We start from the raw sequence: 17,589 nt of genomic DNA, 5'->3' as shown, positions 1-17,589 counted from the left end.
GGGCTTTCTCCGCGTCTCCCTGGTCTGCAGACCAGGAAGCCATGGAGCAAAGCTGCAGAGGGGCTCAGGCAGCGGGGCAGCCCAGGCACGCCTGGGCTGCCCCGCTGCCCGAGCCCCTCCGCGGCTTTGCAAAGCCTCGGGGAAGCCGGCAGCGGGACAGCCCAGACACCCCGCGGCTGTCCCGCTGCTGGCGTCCTCAGAGGCTTTGCTCCCTGTCTCCCTGGTCTGCTGGTCTCCAGCAGACCAGGGAGACGGGGAGCAAAGCCGCGGAGGACCCAGGCGGCGGGACCGCGGTGCATCTCGGTCCGCCGACCGCGTCTTCCTGGTCTGCTGGGGTGGGAGGGGCGCAGCTAGTACGCCCCCCCCCCCAGCAGACTAGGCTTTTCTCCGGACACCTGGGGCAGAGCAGCTGGGGCGCTGCCGGTTGGTCCCGCAGCGGTGCTCTGGGCGCTACGGGACCAACCCGGCAGCACCCCAGCTGCTCTGCCCCAGGCGTCCTGATTCAGCCGCTGCTGGTCAGTTTCAGCAGTGGCTGAATCAGGACGCCTGGGGCAGAGCAGATGGGGTGCTGCTGGGTTGGTCCAGTAGTGCCGAGGAGCAGCGCTACTGGAGCAACCCAGCAGCACCCCAGCTGCTCTGCCTGAGGCGTCCCAAGTCAGCTGCTGCTGAAACTGACCAGCGCTGACTACAGGAAGCCCGAGGCAGAGTTGCTCTGCCCCAGGCTTCCTGGAATCAGCTGCTGATCAGTTTCAGCAGCAGCTGACTTGGGGATGCTTGGGGTTCTTAAGTTGATTCTGTATGTAAGTCGGAACTGGCGGTCAGTTTCAGCAGCGGCTGAATCTGGATGCCAGTTCCGACTTACATACAGATTCAACTTAAGAACAAACCTACAGTCCCTATCTTGAACTGCCTGTACTTGAAAATCGCTATCACATCCCCTGTTAGCTTTCTCTTTTCTAAACCAAACAAACCCAATTCCTTCAGCCTTCCCTCACAGGTCATGTTCTCTAGACCTTTCATCATTCTTGTTGCTCTTCTCTGGACTCTCTTCAATTTCTCCACATCTTTCTTGAAATGTGGTGCCCAGAAGTGGACACAACACTCCAGCTGTGCCCTTATCAGCACAGAGTAGAGCGGAAGAACGACTTCTCGTGTCTGGCTCACAACACTCCTGTGAATGCCGCCCAGAATCAGGGTTGCTTTTTTTTGCTACAGCGTCGCACTGTTGACTCGTATTTAGCTCCAAACTGACAGTGGCCATGGCAGGAGCACTGGGCGAGCGCTCTCCCAGCGCTCCATGTAAACCCCCTCAATGAGGGGAGTAGCTAACAGCCCTGGGAACGTGGCCCCCAGCACTGTAGCCTACTTCACAAGGTTTACAGTGCTGTAAAGTGCAGTGTGGATTTAGCCTGAGATGCTGCTTGTGTGTAAGAGACTTTGTGTCTCTCTCTGTGCTGTTAGCAACACATTAGACTCCCCAAGCTGAAGGGTTGTAGATAATAACCCTACACTTTCCCACGCTTGTGCGTTTACTTTTTGCCTTTCACGCCCCGGGGGCTATGAAAATATACATGCAGCACTTGAAAAGCGCACAGGGCAGGAGGTGTCCCTGGATCAGTTACTCTGGGTCCTGGTTTTAGGTTTCCTGGCATCTTGTATGCGTAGAAATGGTTTCATTATTCATTTTTTCTCCCCACTTGATTGGAAACTATTAGAGTGGGAGTTTAGCCCTCTTCCTGCAGGGTTGGAAGGATTAGATCAGACTCAAAGTAGGGATGTAAAATCCCGTTTAATTAGTTAAATGCAAAATGTAACTGGTTAACTAATTAAACAGGAGTGGGCAGGGGGAGGGGCTGTTCCAGGCGGGCTGGAGCGGCCTCTGGGGCTGCTGGCTCCCAGCTCACGCAGACTGGCCGTCAACAGCCTCGCGGTGGGGAGGTGATGGCGGAGGAGGAGGCAGGAGTTCTTCCCCTGTTCCTGCCGCTGCCCCTTCCCTCCATAAGGCTGGGAGCCGGCAGCCGGTTCCACCTGTTTGCATCCCTAACTCAGTCAGGGTACGTCTACACTAGCTCGTTAGTTCGAGCTAGGTAGGGTAATGAGGGCAAGCGGAGTTGCAAATGAAGCCCGGGATTTAAATATCCTGGGCTTCATTTGCATGTTCCCGGGCGCCGCTATTTTTAAATCCCCCTTAGTCCGAACTCTGTGCCCGCGGCTACACGCGGCTCGGAGTAGGTAGTTCGAATTAAAGATCCTAATTTGAACTACCATTACTCCTCGTGGTTAGCTCCCCTCCCTATCAAACCATACAGCGTATTGCCTGGCTGCATCTGTCTAACTTCAGCTTCCAGCTGCTGGCTCGGGTTAGACCTTTGCTGCTGGAGTGAGGCTCCCGTTAGGAAATACCTGTTCCCTGTCACATACCTGTGGACTGATCAAATCACCCGTCAGCCCTACGCTCCACGAAGGACTGTTGAGATGTGAGTGGATGGGAAACAACTGTTTAGCAACAGGCAGCGAAAGGGTTAACACGAGTCAGTGGCTGGAAGCTGAAGCTAGACAAATTCGGACTAAAAATAAGGCTGAGATTTTCAATAGTGAGAGTCGGTAACCATGGGAACAGGCTCCCTGGGCGTGGTGGATCCCCCATCACGGGCACCAGACAGGAAGTTTTTTCTAGTGGCTCTGTCCTGGGGAAGATTCGGAGGAGCTCTGTGGCACGGGCTGCACAAGGAGTCAGACTAGATGACAACAACGGTCCCGCCCGGCCTTACAATCTAGCTCCGGGAGTCTGCCATTGTCAGGCAGCTTTTCTGCCCCTCCAGCCAGCCCTGTGGCTCTTCGCTGAGCTCTCTCCAATATATCAACATCCTTCTGACTTATGGGCACCACAGCTGGCCCCGTGACGCCAGCAGCGGCCACCCCGGGCCACGCACAGTGGTGAAATAGCCACGCTGCACCCACTCGAGATCCCCCGCGGATGCCACTGGGAGTGCGCAGTCAGCTAGTTATCTGCCACGACCCCCCGTCTGTCAGTCCCCGCTCCCTAGGGCGCGACCCCCGTCTGTCACTCCCCGCTCCCCAAGCACAGCCCGGTCTGTCAGGGTGGCCTGCCTCCTTTGGGACACGTTCACCTGGAGCCGGATCAAATGCAGATTGCGTGCACCCGTTTGCCATGCGACCCGAGCGCTCTGGGTCACTGCCCTATCCTCACGGCTCAGCCTGCCCCGATCTCTGGGCAGCAGCAACCTTCTTTAGTGGCACTTTTCTCTTTTCTGTCAGGTTCTTGAGAACAGTGTGAAATAGCACAGGGCCAAGGACCAAACCTTGGGACCTCCTTGGAAATACCCCTCCCCTCTCCCCTCGATCAGTTACATGTTGAGACTCTTCTCATGGGCCCACGGGCCATGTTCATTTGACATGGTTCGTTTTTTGAAGTAAAATGCGTGGCACTAAGTCACATGCTTTACAGAAGTCTAAGTAAATTACATTGGCACTGCTTTAAGTGTGCTTCCTAAAGGTGATCTCAGGATAGTGTGACAGGATCTACTGTCCACACGCCTGTGTTGATTTGCCTCAATGATTTTTCCGTCTTTTAATTCTTTATTAATAGGGTCCCGTATTAGCCACCCTGTTATCTTACCTGGGTGACGATCAGGCTGACAGGTCTGTAACTCCCTGGCTCAACCTGTTTATCGGTTTTAAAACGGGCCCAGCATTGGTTTTCCTCCAGCCATATGCTATTTCCCGAGCACTCCAAGACTCCGTGGAAATCAGCATTTTCCCTTCCAATGGCGGGAATGAGAGCGCAACAAAAGAGAAGGTGGAGGAAAGGCAGGCGTGGGAGAGAAAACCTGTTGGCAAGAATAAGAGAGGAAAGGAAACAAACTGACTGTCCTGGTTGCTTCAGAAAAACTAGCCCACAAGCCAGTTCTGGCAGGTTTTGGTCTGATTCCTTTTTCTCAGCGCTGAGGTACCGTAGTGAGGGGCTGTGACGGACCGGGCCGTGTCTGGGCACAGCTGAGGGCGTCCTCTCTGGGTGAATTGCTCAACTTCGGGGCTCCTTACAGCCCCCAGACTGGTGACCTTCCCAAACAGGCCACAAACCAGTCCCACAGAGCGCTTCAGCTGCCTGCCTGAAGCCTCACGAGCAAAACTCCTCCGGCACCCCAGCAATATCCATGCCCCAGATGGCCCCAGGCCTCTAAGACACCGGTGGGGGGTCTTAGAACCCAATCCCACCTACCCCGAACAAGTTCTGTCCGGTTCCAAGAAACCAGCCACCAGTCAATTTACCCTCTGGACCTTACCCACAAATCACGCCGAGCCAGTCCCTTAGCATCTACCATCTAAAGGTTTATTGCTACAATACAGAAAAGCATGAGAGTGAGGTTGTTAAAGGATAGTACATTACATGCATCGCATCTCCCAGTTCTCGGTGCAGGCTCTAGCAGAGATATTTTAACTGCTGGCTTAAAATTCCTTGTTGCGCATCCTAGGATCAGGATGGGTCCACAGTTCTTTCCGGCTCTTCGATCCCTGCACTGCTGCTTCTGGGATGAAGTGCTGAGCTGAGTACAAAGATGGAGTCTGCCACATGGCCTCTTTATACATCCTTCCTGGTCTCTTCTTGGCTGCAGCAGGTCACCTGGCCAGTGGCCTATCCCTGTGTTCCTTGCTGGCAGCCCTTAGGTGTCTGCCCTCATTCTTTAGGTGTGTCCTTGGCCCATTGAGTGCCATTTTCCCACAGGGCCTCACTAATTAGCATGTCCATAGGCCGGGCTCTGCCCAATGCTCAACCACAAGCAAGGAAATATTCAGTATCCACTCAGATTACAGATTCCTAACTACACACACAGACATTATACAATCACATGACTAGCGTACCTAGGATTAGCAGACAGTGAGCTTCTATTCAACACCCCATATGGCCCCTTTTATACCATTTTTGGGGCCAACACCCCACCTATGGGTGCAGCAGTGATCTGGCTGCTTCCCTCCAATTCAGTAACGTGACAGGGGCATGGGGTGAACTCCTAGCAGTCAGCTCCACTTTCTAGTCACTGTGTTTTCCCAGCTGAGGGAAATGAAACGCGCACACAGTAAATGGTGAAGTGCTGGCTTCTGAGGGGTTCGTTTTCTCTTATCTCAGGTGTTACAAAGAAAGCAGAGGAAGAGCTGTTGGAATGTTTGGTGAACTGGATCCAGCAGTCCCTTTCATTAGGACTGGATCCAGCAGTCCCTTTCATTCCCCGAATCCTCTGGTTTATAGCTTTGTGGCAGTTTTAACAGGAAGTCACCCATTGCTTCCTCTTGCTTGCAGGAATCCCTTTCATGTACCGAGGCCTGCCCTGCCCATACGCTTCTTCCCTCCTGACTGGCACATACCTCTTGACAGGCGGCAACTTGGTGGTTCTACGGATTGTAGCCATTGTCATGATCCTATTCATGGTTGACCAGGGTTTCTATCCCCACGACAAAGTCCTGGAGTCCCAGCCCTGGAAAAAGATGGTCTACGTAGGGGGTAAGTGTCAAAAGGAAGCAGCACAAAATCTTAGCTCCCTTTTGTTTCTGGTAATTCACACAAAGGGTCAGCCACTTTTGCAAGCGCAGGGGAAGGCCTCGTGCTTGCCCTTCGATGTCTAGTCATGTCTCTGACTTCGTCCTTCCGCCCAAGTGACGGAAAAGGAAAACAAAGGTGAACCGGGGTTCTTGGGAGCTGTATGAAAAGCTTAAGTTCTTTTTCGTACTGTAATCCTAAAATCATGTCTCTAGGGTCCAAGTTCTTCATCCCGGGGGATGTCCACAGAGTCTGTCCCCCGAAGCATTGTGAATACGCACTCCCCAGCGGGGAAGGGCATTGCCTCGGGTTTCAGGGATGGGCAAACAGGCAGAGAAGGTCACACAGGGCCATGGTTGGACCAGAAATAGAATCAGTCCTTGACCCTCCATTGTTATGCTAGGTCCTGCTGCCCCCTGACGGAAGTACACATTTCAGAATGGTAGAAAGTGTCACGCCAGGCCCTACCAATGGTCACCTAGCTCAGTTCCCTACCTCTGGGCATGGCCAGTGCAAGATGTTTCAGAGGAAGGTGCAAAACACCCAGCAGCTCCTACTGGACAGTTGCATTTTTCATTTACAGACACTTTTGTACATTGTCATTTTGTCGGCTCTATTTGTAAAGTGTTTTTCCACCGAGAAAGGCCAGTAAAGAAGGGAACAAAAGAGAATTAGGCCTGCAGAACTGGGCTGTATTTCTGCTAGTTGTTTGCACAGATTAAATTTACTCCAACGTATCCAGTTAATTGCCTCAATAAATCTCCACCTGCAACATTAACTCTGGGGCTGTGTCTAGACTGGCAAGTTTTTCCACAAAATCATCTGCTTTTGCGGAAAAACTTGCCAGCTGTCTACACTGGCCACTTGAATTTCCGCAAAAGCACTGACGATCTCATGTAAGATTGTCAGTGCTTTTGCAGAAATACTATGCTGCTCCCGTTCGGGCAAAAGTCTTTTTCTGAAAAACGTTTGTGCAAAAGGGCCAGTGTAGACAGCTGAGATTTGTTTTCCGCAAAAAAGCCCCGATCGCGAAAATGGCGATCGGGGCTTTTCTGTGGAAAAGCGCGTCTAGATTGGCCATGGACGCTTTTCCGCAAAAAGTGCTTTTGCGGAAAAGCATCCTGCCAATCTAGACGCGCTTTTCCGAAAATGCTTTTAACGGAAAACTTTTCCATTAGAAGCATTTCCGGAAAATCATGCCAGTGTAGATGTAGCCAGGGGGTCTACCAATAGCTTGCGGCATGGCTTGGCTTATAGAACTCAGCAATGGAGCCACGAAAGCAGACAGAACAGTATTTTGTCAGACTTATAGACATGGCAAGGAAGTTGCAGAGGGCCAGCAGTTGTGTGCGTATAGAAATGGGGTCATAGAAGTTGTTCATGCGGCTGGCAGCTGCCAAAAGGCAAGGGACAAAAGATTGAGATGTTAAATCTTTGGCATAGCTGTAGGCAGCACAGCAGAGATCTGAGACGGGACTCGCATTACATCAGCTTCTAGCAAGAGCAATTCTCCATGTTTAGCATCACAAACTTTAGCACTGCCCTTTGAAGGCTAGAGTTTTTCTGCTTCTGTATAGGAGAGTATCTCTGGCAGCTTGCACTTTCAGGGGTTATATACCTCTCTTTTAAGATCATGAAGTCCATTATACATGGTGGCAGGGGCTCCTTTTGCTACAGATTACATGCTGTGAAAGGTGTAAAAGAAGAGCAAATCATACTCAGCAACCTGTGTCTGGTGTTTTTAAATGGACTTATTTCCAGCAGGGAGCAGAAGAATCTTTCAGGCTCAACCCTGCTAGAAAATCTTTCAGTCACAGGAATTTGGGGAAGGCTGTGAAATGCAGATTTACATTTGTTCCACTTGGCAATTGTAGCTGACTCACTTTTCTGTGCTGCTTTCCTCTTGCAGGTATCCTGATGGTTTTGTTCTCTTCCTATTCAATAGTCTCTCTCTACTATCTCGTTTGGTCTACTACGTACATCTTCTTCCCAGCTGCCTTGTGGAGCAGCAAAGTGTAACTGCACGCTCAGTACTGTGGAGGTGATGACAGCTTCGGGTGTCACCCTGATAACCTGCCAAAGGCAACGTCTGTGACTTAAATGAAGACTTATCCTGTGTTAACACCCATGAGTTGCCTAATCCTTACTAAAGGTTTCATCACCGCTATCATCCCTACTTGAAAGTAACAACAACGGGCTGTCTTGTCATATCAAATAACACTTTCAAACTGGAGTGGTAGGAAGTATCTGTCTTAACACAGGTCCTGCAGCCCCCCTGCCTGTCCAGAGCGTTCCTGTAGTGCCTGCTCTCTGGCACCACGTCATCACTACCATGAAGTTTAACGCTTGTTAACAGGGAAATGTCATTTAAACTCTCCAAGCTGTCGGGAGGGTTTGATGCGGATGTGAATGTACATATTCCTTACAAAACCACTGGATGGGTTTAAGATGAGAAATTCATTTTCAGATTTTTATTATGCTTAAAATCATGAACTTACAATGGTATTTGCTTCTTCTAGAGAGTAGGGCAGCAAACACCCGCCATGGGGGGTTCTTCCGAGGACCCTGTGGGGCCAGGCTTGGCTGTGGCTCTGGAAGAGCTGCAGGATGGCTGAGATCAGTATCAGAAGCACTGAGATGTTGATTTGAAAACTGCTGCTTAGCTCCCGGAGCCTGTGGTGCTGAACCTTTTTACATTGGACCCCCGAGGTGGGTCAAACAGATTCTAAGATTTTAATTCAATGTCGAGGCACCTGTATTGATTTCTATTTGAAGTTCAGCTTGCTTCGTATGCATTCCGCTAGGGGTGCAGAATTGTCTAGATACAAACACAACAAAACGTTGATGAATCAGCTGTTAGAATATTGTACTGAAGCAGGCTGTGAAGCTTATGAAATAATCCGGTGGCCCATCGTTTGGGCTCCCCTATCCTAACCCAATGAAATGGCATAAAACTAGAGTCGTTCTATTTAAATGGGGGGTGTATTTGTAAGATCCAAGAGAGCAGAACGACTGACTTTTTTCCAGTAGAGCACTGAGGGCAATTTGAAACTGCTCTCACACCTTCTGAGCACCAGTGTTTGCATTTGCATGAATGGTTAAAACTTACCACATCCCTTGTAGGGCAGAGCTAAGAAATGTGTGTTTAGAAGAGCCAGTGATTAATGGAACTATGTCAGCTGACATTGGGATGTATAGTCCTATATGTTCTGCAGATACTCTCCTTGGAGGGCTTTTACCTTGTTCCAAGGGTCCTGGCATCTCATTGGTGCTAGGCTGAGAAAGCAGAGGTGCACCGAAAGTGTAGAGTAGTGAATATCAGGTAATTTACTATTTTAGATCATTAGGAAATGAGAGAGCTGGGTATTGTAAATTGTACCCACCAACTCCTCTAAGACTCACAGGCTATGTCTAGACTACATCCCTCTTTCGAAAGAGGGATGTAAATTAGGCAGATCGAAAGTGCAAATGAAGTGGGGATTTAAATATCCCGCGCTTTATTTGCGTAATCGTGCGAGAGCCCTTTTTCGAACGATCCCGTACTCCTCGTTTTTTTGAGGAGCATAGGATCTTTTGAAAAAGGGGTATTTTTAGAAAGAACTGCGTCTAGACTGCGCTTTCGCTTTCGAAAAACCCTTTTTTGAAAAAGCGCCCGTATGCCATTATGCAAATGAAGCATGGGATATTTAAATCCCCGCTTCATTTGCACTTTCGATTTGCCTAATTTGCATCCCTCTTTCGACACAGGGGATGTATTTTAGGCATATCCACACAGACATAATCGCGCTAGTGGGTTCGTCTTGTGCATCAAGCGAAGAACCAGCCAAGTGACAGACCAACCCCAAATCCCTCTGCCCATTTCTGAGAGGCCTGTGCTGAAGGAAGGAACATTATAACTCTCTCACTACAAAGCCCCTTGCAGACCATGGGATAAAGGACAACCGCTGAGGTGTTCGGGGGCCTGGTGTGACTGCACTGAAGTCTGTGGAGTTGCACCAGGTCTGAACATAGCCCAGGGTGCAGCTTATTGCCTTTACTGGAGTTGTTCCCACTAATGTAGGAATTTGTGCCCTCCTCTTCCCCCCGTACAGGAACTTTACCCAATAGTGGGTCACCCTGGCAATGCAAAAACCTCTCCTTGGACATAACTTAGACCCTCCCTGTGGGATACAAGTCTGAGGCTCAAAACGTCACTCCCAGGGAATGCCAGGGAGATCGGGCCTGCGTGGATCTGGGCATAGCCTAAAGTCCCATTGGCATAGCCAAACAGTTACATGCTGGAGCAGCCACTGCAAAACAGACACACGTTTGGAGGCACTTGACACCTGGTTCTGATCTCTTTGCTGTGGTGTCAGTTTGGAGTAACGCTGCGGAAATCCGAGTAACATCCGTGTAAGTCGTGTGGCTCTGGCCCTCACAGTTCAAGTTATGGCCTCAGCTTACAAGTTATGATCCACGAATCAGTCCCGTAAAGAAAATTAATTAGAATATCCATAGGATTAACTAGTTTTTGACATTGGAGCACTAATTAGGACACCAGTCTGCGCGTGCACTAGAAAATAGCTAACCTGCCCCCTTCTCTCTTTGACACGTGCATGTTTTTGTAAAGGTCGGGGTAGTCTCACTTGAGCTGTCTGGGAACAGGGATGCAGGGCAGGCGGGCACCTAGACTCCGTCTCCTACCTGCTCTAGAGTTGTGATCAGGAGCTGGGTCTGCACAGGATTCCCACGGCTAATGAGAATGGCTGCAGCATGTCCTGCAGTTTGAAATGCCTGCTCTATTGACCTGACCCTGCGAGGCTCTGAACGCCTTCTGGGAGATGCAGCCACCTTCGCTGGGAACTGCAGGTGCTCGGCTTTCAGTGTCAAACCTGGATTCCCGCTCCTTTGTGTTGGAGTCTCAATGAGACGAGTCAGCAGCAGGGCAGCCCTGGCTTTCGCCGGTGGCCTGGGATAGCTAACGCAGTGGCTCCTGGATCAAAGCAGAGGCACACTTGCTTGTTTAGTTCTGAATGTGTCAGCATAGTTAGAAAGTTCTACACTTGGTCCTGCTGGCTAGAGGGGGGATAAAACGAGCCAGGCTAGCCAGTGGCTTCCTAGCTGTGCTCAGAAGTGCCTTGTAGGGTTCCTCATCTCTCTTGCACTGTGGATGCTCATGGTCCCTGCAGGGGGTGTATGCTCAGGCATAGCCTCTGTGGCTGACTGAGTGGCAGTGGCATTGATGCAACCTGTGCAGCCAGAAGGATGGCTCCATTACAAGGCCTTCAGCTCTCTAGAGAGGAGCCAGGTGTGGGCCCTTCGCACAACACCCCCCAAACCGGCAGCAGCTTTCCCATCAGGCGCAGCCTCACTCCAAGGCTGCCCTGCCTCTTCCCAAAAGGTTCCCCAGCTAATGGAGTTGAGAGAGAGCAAAGTCACGTGGCAAATTGGACGCTGGCTCAGTCGTAGCCATGGTGGTGAGACTGGTGTGAAGCTGCTTGGTTCTGGACACTGAAATGTGAACACGAGAACACTCAATTGGCAGATGTATCACAAGTGTACATAGTAATTTATTGTAAGGCAGTAATTGTGGTGTGGGTTTTTATTGTTGAAGTCCTGAATATATTTTAAAGAGAGTTCTCTTCAGCCCCACATGAACATCGTGGGGCCAGACCCATCTCAGTTCACCTCTAGTGATCAAATCTGTGGTGGCGTATAAAATCATCGGTGGCAGCTCTTTTAAGATATGACATGAAGTCTTGATGTCCAGGAGTTTTATAATATTTATTTTTTATTGATCATTGTAGTGAAATATATTTCTCCCCCTTGCATTTGCTTGATCTGAGGAAAGGGCACAGGAATGGAAAATTGTACTCGAAATTGAAGTTCAGTCTCTGGAAATAAAATATTTTGGGAAAAAAATCCAATGCTGTACTTTGTGAATTAATCTGCTTGCTCTGAAAAGCAGAGGAGCTGGAGACGGAAAGCATTCTTGCCTTCTGTGGGCTACAACTTGGCGCGCTATCAGCAAACCTTCATTCCCATGACAGGCGAGGTAGGGGGAGGGTGCTGGAAATCCCAGCCCTGTCCCCACTGCTAAAACTAGACCAGAGAGGTAGAGGGACCCCTTTCCTGAAGGTACCAAACTAGAAATGGAGCTTCCTAGCTCTGCTGCTGACTTGCACTGTGATCTGGGTCTCTTAGCCAAAGGACAGGCCTTAAAGCCATATTCCGTTATGGAGCCAAGTTTGGCAAGTTGGTATTAACGCACATCCCCAACTCAGAAACCAACCCCAAATCCCTCCTGTTGGTAAATGCCCTCGGAAAACACAGTGTGTATTGAGCAGCGTGCAGTTTTAACCTAGTCAGTATTTAAATAGCACACAACTTCCACCTTATGGCAAGAGCCTAGTGTTTGCTGCTGCCTTTCAGCAGAAAAAAAGCCGGTTCAGAAAAGCTGACCCCAGCTATAATAAAACCGTTGCTGATAGCAAGGACTGGTCATAGGTCACAAAGCCTAAAGGGCCCACCGTGATCACCCCGCCTGCCCTGTAAACAGATCATAAGACATCTGGGAATTAACTTGTGTTAGAACTAGAGCAGAGTCCAGAAAAACATGCAAGCTGGAACTGAACGTTCCTAGTGATGGAGAGCAGCGGAGCCTTCAGTCTAGCACACAAAAGCATCACAAGACCCAACGGGGAAGCTGACGCTAGACAAACGAGACGGGAATAAGCACAAGGCATTTAACAGTGAGAGCAGCCCTACCCCCCAGGCGACCTTGCTGCCTGCATGCCCAGCCAGTGCACAATTGACGTGTCTGCTTAAGGAGAAGAAAATGCGTCCCCCAAGGAGGAGAGCTGCCGTGCCCTGGGGTTGCTGTGCTACCAGCTGGCTACAACTCCCTGCAATGGTGGAGAAGCGTTGCCAGCGAGAAATCAGCCCCTTTTGGCCAATGATGAGAACATAAGAATGACCAGATGGGGTCAGAGCAAAGGGCTATCTGGCCCAGTGGTTCTCAAAGTGTGCTGTGACTATCTTGCCGGTGCCATGGGCTCAGGGCTTGTGCCCCTCGCCCCGCAGTGGAAAGCCCATGCTGGCACCCTAGCCCTGTGTACCCCACCCTCCCACGTGGCCGGCTTCCCACTGTGCCGGGAAGAGCCCTGAGCCTCCCAGGCCAGATCTGGCTCCCAGGGGGAGGAAGCAATTCTGCACGCTGCTGTTCCCCCCGCCGCGCACACACAGCTAGGGGAAGGACACTGAAGAAACTGCTCTCCTGGAGGTTTTCCCTGTTGCTCCCATTGGCCAAAATCACAGCCAATAGGAGCAGCAGGGTGTGCAGAGTCAGGAAGTGCCCCCACCCCCACATTCCTAGACCCTGCACCTCCATCACCTTCACATCCTTCCCAGTGAGACCCTGCACCTAAACCCTCTCTCCTGCCCAGACCTCACACCCGCATCTGCACCCAACCTCCTGGCCACACCCACCCTGCTCCTGAACCTTCCCTCCCACCCCTGCGCCCCTCACGCTACCCAGACCCTGCACCCCATCTCTATCCTGGTCCCTGGTAGCCCCCTCTCACCCAGTGAACCCCTCATTTTGGTCCCACCCAAGAGCCTAAGTCCCACAAAATCTACTAGCCCTGGGACCCCAGAAGAGATAATCTGACCTGTGGGAAGCCCTGAACCTTTGCCCGCCCGCCCTCCCTCTTCTCCCCTTCCAACCCATGGGTCTGGAGCATGAGGGGAGGGAGGTGTCTTACTTAGTCAGGGGCCACATCAGAGAGAACTGGGGTTTTCTTGTCTTTTTTTTTTTTCCTTTTGCTTCTAACTTGTGTGAGGCCCCGGACTGACTTTTCTGTGGGTCAGTGGTCCCCAACTCAAAAAAGGTCCCCCACCCCTGCCATAAATGAAGACAATATTAGAACCTTTTGTTGTGGGCATAAATGAATTGATATTTTATGTTTTAATTAATTAATATTTTACTTCATTTAAAATGAAGTTTGATAAACTCACAGGCTAAAGTTAAAGTGCTAAATCTGTTTAATGATTTTCATTTTGTTTAATAATATTTCCTTTCTTACCGGTAATATATGCCTGTCATAGCTGCACTTAAGTTTTTATGCTCCAGTAACCTAATATGAATAAGAACGACCACACAGGGTCAGAGCAAAGGTCCATCCAGCCCCATGTCCTGTCTGCCAACAGTGGCCAGTGCCAGATGCCTCAGAGGGATGAACAGAACAGGGAACCATCAAGTGATCCCTCCCGCCAGCCATTCCCAGCCTCCGACAGAGGCTAGGGATACCATCTCTGCCCATCCTGGCTAATAGCCATGGATGGACCTAACCTCCATGAATCCATCTAATTCTTTTTTGAACTGTGTTAAAGTCCTGGTCTTCACAACATCCTTTCGCCAGGAGTTCCACAGGTTGACTGCATGCTGCCTGAAGAAAAACTCCCTTTTGTTTGTTTTAATCCTGCTACCTATTGTGGGAACAAGTAAATAACTTTTACTTATTCACTATTTCCACACCAGCCATGATTTTATAGACCTCTATCATATCCCCCTTAGTCTCCTCTTTTCTAAGATGAATAGTCAGTCTTTTTAATTTCACTTCACAGGGGACCCGTTTCAAACCCCTAATCATTTTTGCTGCCCTTTTGTGAACCTTTTCCATTGCCAATATATCTTTTTTGAGATGAGGCGACCACATCTGTACGCAGTATTCAGGATGTGGATGTACCATGGATTTATATAGAGGCAATACAATATTTTCCCTCTTATTCTCTATAGCTTTTTTAAAGATTCCAAACATTGTTTGCTTTTTTGACGGCTGCTGCACATTGAGAGGATGTTTTCAAAGAACTATCCACAAGGACTCCAAGATCTTTCTCTTGAGTAGCTGTAGTTAAATTAGTCCCATTAGTCCAACTGTAGTTGGAATTATTTTTTCCAATGTCCTTAACTTTACATTTATCAACATTAAATTTTATTTGCCATTTTGTTGTCCACTTAGTTTGGGGAGATCTTTTTGAAGCTCTTCACAGTCTGCTTTGGTCTTAACTATCTTGAGCATTTTAGTATCATCTGAATAATTTAGTATTTAAGGTATTTAGAGAGAAGTGAAGGCATTTTAACATGCGGTTGGCTGGTCATCCACAGAAAGATTTGCGTTGAGTTGGTTGGGTTGAGGGTCAAAAGTTTGAGAAACACTGGTCCTGTCAGTGGTCTTCCGACCATGGCCAATACCGGGTGCCCCAGAGGGAACGAACAGAACAGAGAATCTAGTAATCCTTCCCCTGTTGCCCATTCCCATCCGACAGAGGCTAGGGTCACCATCCTGGCTAACAGTCATTGGTGGACCTATACTCCACGGGTACGTCTAAACTACATGGCGTTTACTCAAAAAAGGGAAATGAAGCGGTGATTTAAATAATCGCCACTTCATTTACATCAAAATGGCTGCTGCGCTGTGCCGATCAGCTGTTTCACGAGGCATAAAGGACCTGCCGATGAAGGGTTCTGGGGTCGGCACAGCGCGGCGGTCATTTTGATTTAAATGAAGCAGTGATTATTTAAATCGCCACTTCATTTCCCTTTGTCATCCTGCCTCATCTACATGGCTCCGTCAACCCCATAAGAATGGCCAGACAGGGTCAGACCAAAGGTCCATCTAACCCAGTGTCCTGTCTACTGACAGGGACCAATGCCAAGTGCCCCCAAAGGGAATGAATGGGACGGGAACCATCCAGTGATCCCCTGTCACCCATTCCCAGCTTCTATACAGTAATTCCTCATTTAACACGGTAGATACATTTCAGAAAATGATCGTGCTAAGTGAAAACGTGTTATGCAGGGTCAATTTTCCCATTAAAAACAATGGAAAAGGCGGGGATTGCGTTTCAGGTGGTGGTGGCAGCAAAATCAATTTTTTGTTGGTGCTCGGTCATTAGATACCCAGCAACACAAGATATCTAGCAACACAAGTCGCTGCGGTTTGTTAAAACACAAAGATAAACACGTGAGTGAGAGGAGGAGTGCTATGGCCATGTGTATTCATCCGCTCATGCGTATTACCACTGTTTTCACCAACTTATACTGCCACACGAAGTAGTCCACCCTTGATTATCTTTGTGTTATCTCGGGGATGGTCACATTCAAAAGACATTCCCTAAAAAAAAAAAAATCATGCTATTGTGAAAACATGTTAAGCGGGCACGTGTTAAACGAGTAATTACTATATAGTGACCCCTAGTTCTTGAGTTATGGGAAGGAGTAACAAAATACAGGACTATGTAGCACTTTAAAGACTAACAAGATGGTTTATTACATGATGAGCTTTCATGGGCCAGACCCACTTCCTCAGATCAAATAGTGGAAGAAAATTTTTGTCACAACCATTTGTGACATAACTCTTCTTTATTCATTTTTTCCATGGATCTGGCTGCCTACCATGGAGCCCTGCTGGTCATCCTGACCTGACCGGATTCCCACCAGCCAGCTCCACATAGCTGGCAGTCTGGTTAACTGGTTACCAAGTAAACATTCTGTTAAGCCAGTTAAACCTTTTACATCCCTCTTCCAAATGAGGGCTGGATAGAAAAGGTCAGGCTGTTTGGCTTATCAAACAGCAGCTCAAGGGATGACCCGATGAAGGGTGCGAGTAAATACAGGTGGTATCGGTCTGCATTCTACCATGGACAGGCATCATAAACAGCACTGGCTGGACTCTGCAGTCAGACAAACACAGGAGGGCTCAGTACAGAAATAACAATGAAATTCTCTCACCTGTTAGGAAGGACGTCAGACTATAGGACCTAATGGTCCCTTTTGGCCTGTAAGAATCTATAAGCGGAACCCCCAGGGGCAAGGTCTAATCACCTAGTGGACAGTTTGTGCAGCTGTTTTACAGTCAGCAGTGCTAAAGACATTAGTCCAGAAGAGTGAATTGATTTGAATGACCGATGCTGAGTTAAAGCAGCAGGCAGGAACCCTTGGTTTAACTAACCCATGTGAATCATGCTTTGCATTTGCACATTTTATTTACTTGCCTAATGAAAAATTTAGTCCCATTGGCCAGGGGTCTCAAAACAGGGGTCTCAAAGGGATTTACCTCAAATCCTCCTAATGGGCCATTGCTCACCCCCCCCACCCCGGCTAAAACGGGCAGGGGAAGCCCTGGCTGAAACGGGCAGGGGAAGTCATGTTTGTGTGAACCGCCCCCCACCCATAGGTCTAATGCTGGCCTGCAGACACTTCCCCCATCCCACGCCCATCACCTTGCCCTGCCTGCCGCCCATGGACAATTAAAAACCCACTGGGGCCTCTGCTGTTGCCAGGGCAGTGCAGCAGGGCTAGCGTGGCTTCTGGCTGCCAGTGCTACACTGCCAGCAAAGCCCTGTGGCCCAGGGGAGGTGACTGCAGAGCCCTCCCCTTCACAGGTGTCAGCTGGGAAACTATTCACTCATTTTGTGAAACTGACACCAACTCTCCGGATTTGATCACATTATCATTGGGGATTTTTTTTTTTCCTGGAAAGCCCCAGCCGTGTCCTCATGCTGGGATCCCCTACCCCAGGGGGAAAAGCAAAACCCACTGGCCCCACCCTGCTTGCTGCAAAAGCACAGCAGCTCGGGCGCCCCCTTGGCCAGTGGGGGTCACATGGCGGCGGAGGCAGGCAGCATGGCTTCCCAGACCAAGTCGTGCCCTCTGCAGCTAGGACGATGTGGGCACTGGAGACCTGGGCGCTGCTGCAAGCCATGTGCAGACGAGTCCTTGTGTGTTTCCCACCACCCACCCCAGGCAGGCTTGGTTAAATAACTTTTTCAAAGTATTTGGCAGGCCGGCCTGGGGAAGGCCCATGAGCCAGGAGTTTCAGACCCCTACATTAAAACATGTTGATTAGCAACTAAATATAAATTTCATACTCAACAGGTGAAACAAAATACAGGACTATGTAGCACTTTAAAGACTAACAAGATGGTTTATTAGGTGATGAGCTTTCGTGGGCCAGACCCACTTCCTCAGATCAAATAGTGGAAGAAAATAG

General features: G+C 49.5%; 1 protein-coding gene across 6 annotated transcripts in view; it reads left to right on the top strand.

The window, feature by feature from the left end:
- Positions 1-11,350, top strand: part of TMEM269 (transmembrane protein 269) — a 40,952-nt gene extending 29,602 nt beyond the window's left edge. For all 6 annotated transcript variants that reach the window (XM_075906367.2, XM_014569576.4, XM_089773147.1 and 3 more), the window contains 2 exons: positions 5,321-5,521; positions 7,467-11,350. In XM_075906367.2, the coding sequence (XP_075762482.1) occupies positions 5,321-5,521; positions 7,467-7,576 (311 nt within the window). In that variant the 3' untranslated portion in view covers positions 7,577-11,350. The remainder of the gene's footprint in view (positions 1-5,320; positions 5,522-7,466) is intronic.
- The last annotated feature ends 6,239 nt before the right edge of the window (positions 11,351-17,589 follow it).

This window comes from Pelodiscus sinensis, chromosome 24, assembly GCF_052426305.1.
Source record: "Pelodiscus sinensis isolate ZL-2025 chromosome 24, ASM5242630v1, whole genome shotgun sequence".
NCBI classification, from domain to species: Eukaryota; Metazoa; Chordata; order Testudines; family Trionychidae; genus Pelodiscus; species Pelodiscus sinensis.
This window is presented reverse-complemented; position numbering and strand designations above follow the sequence as displayed.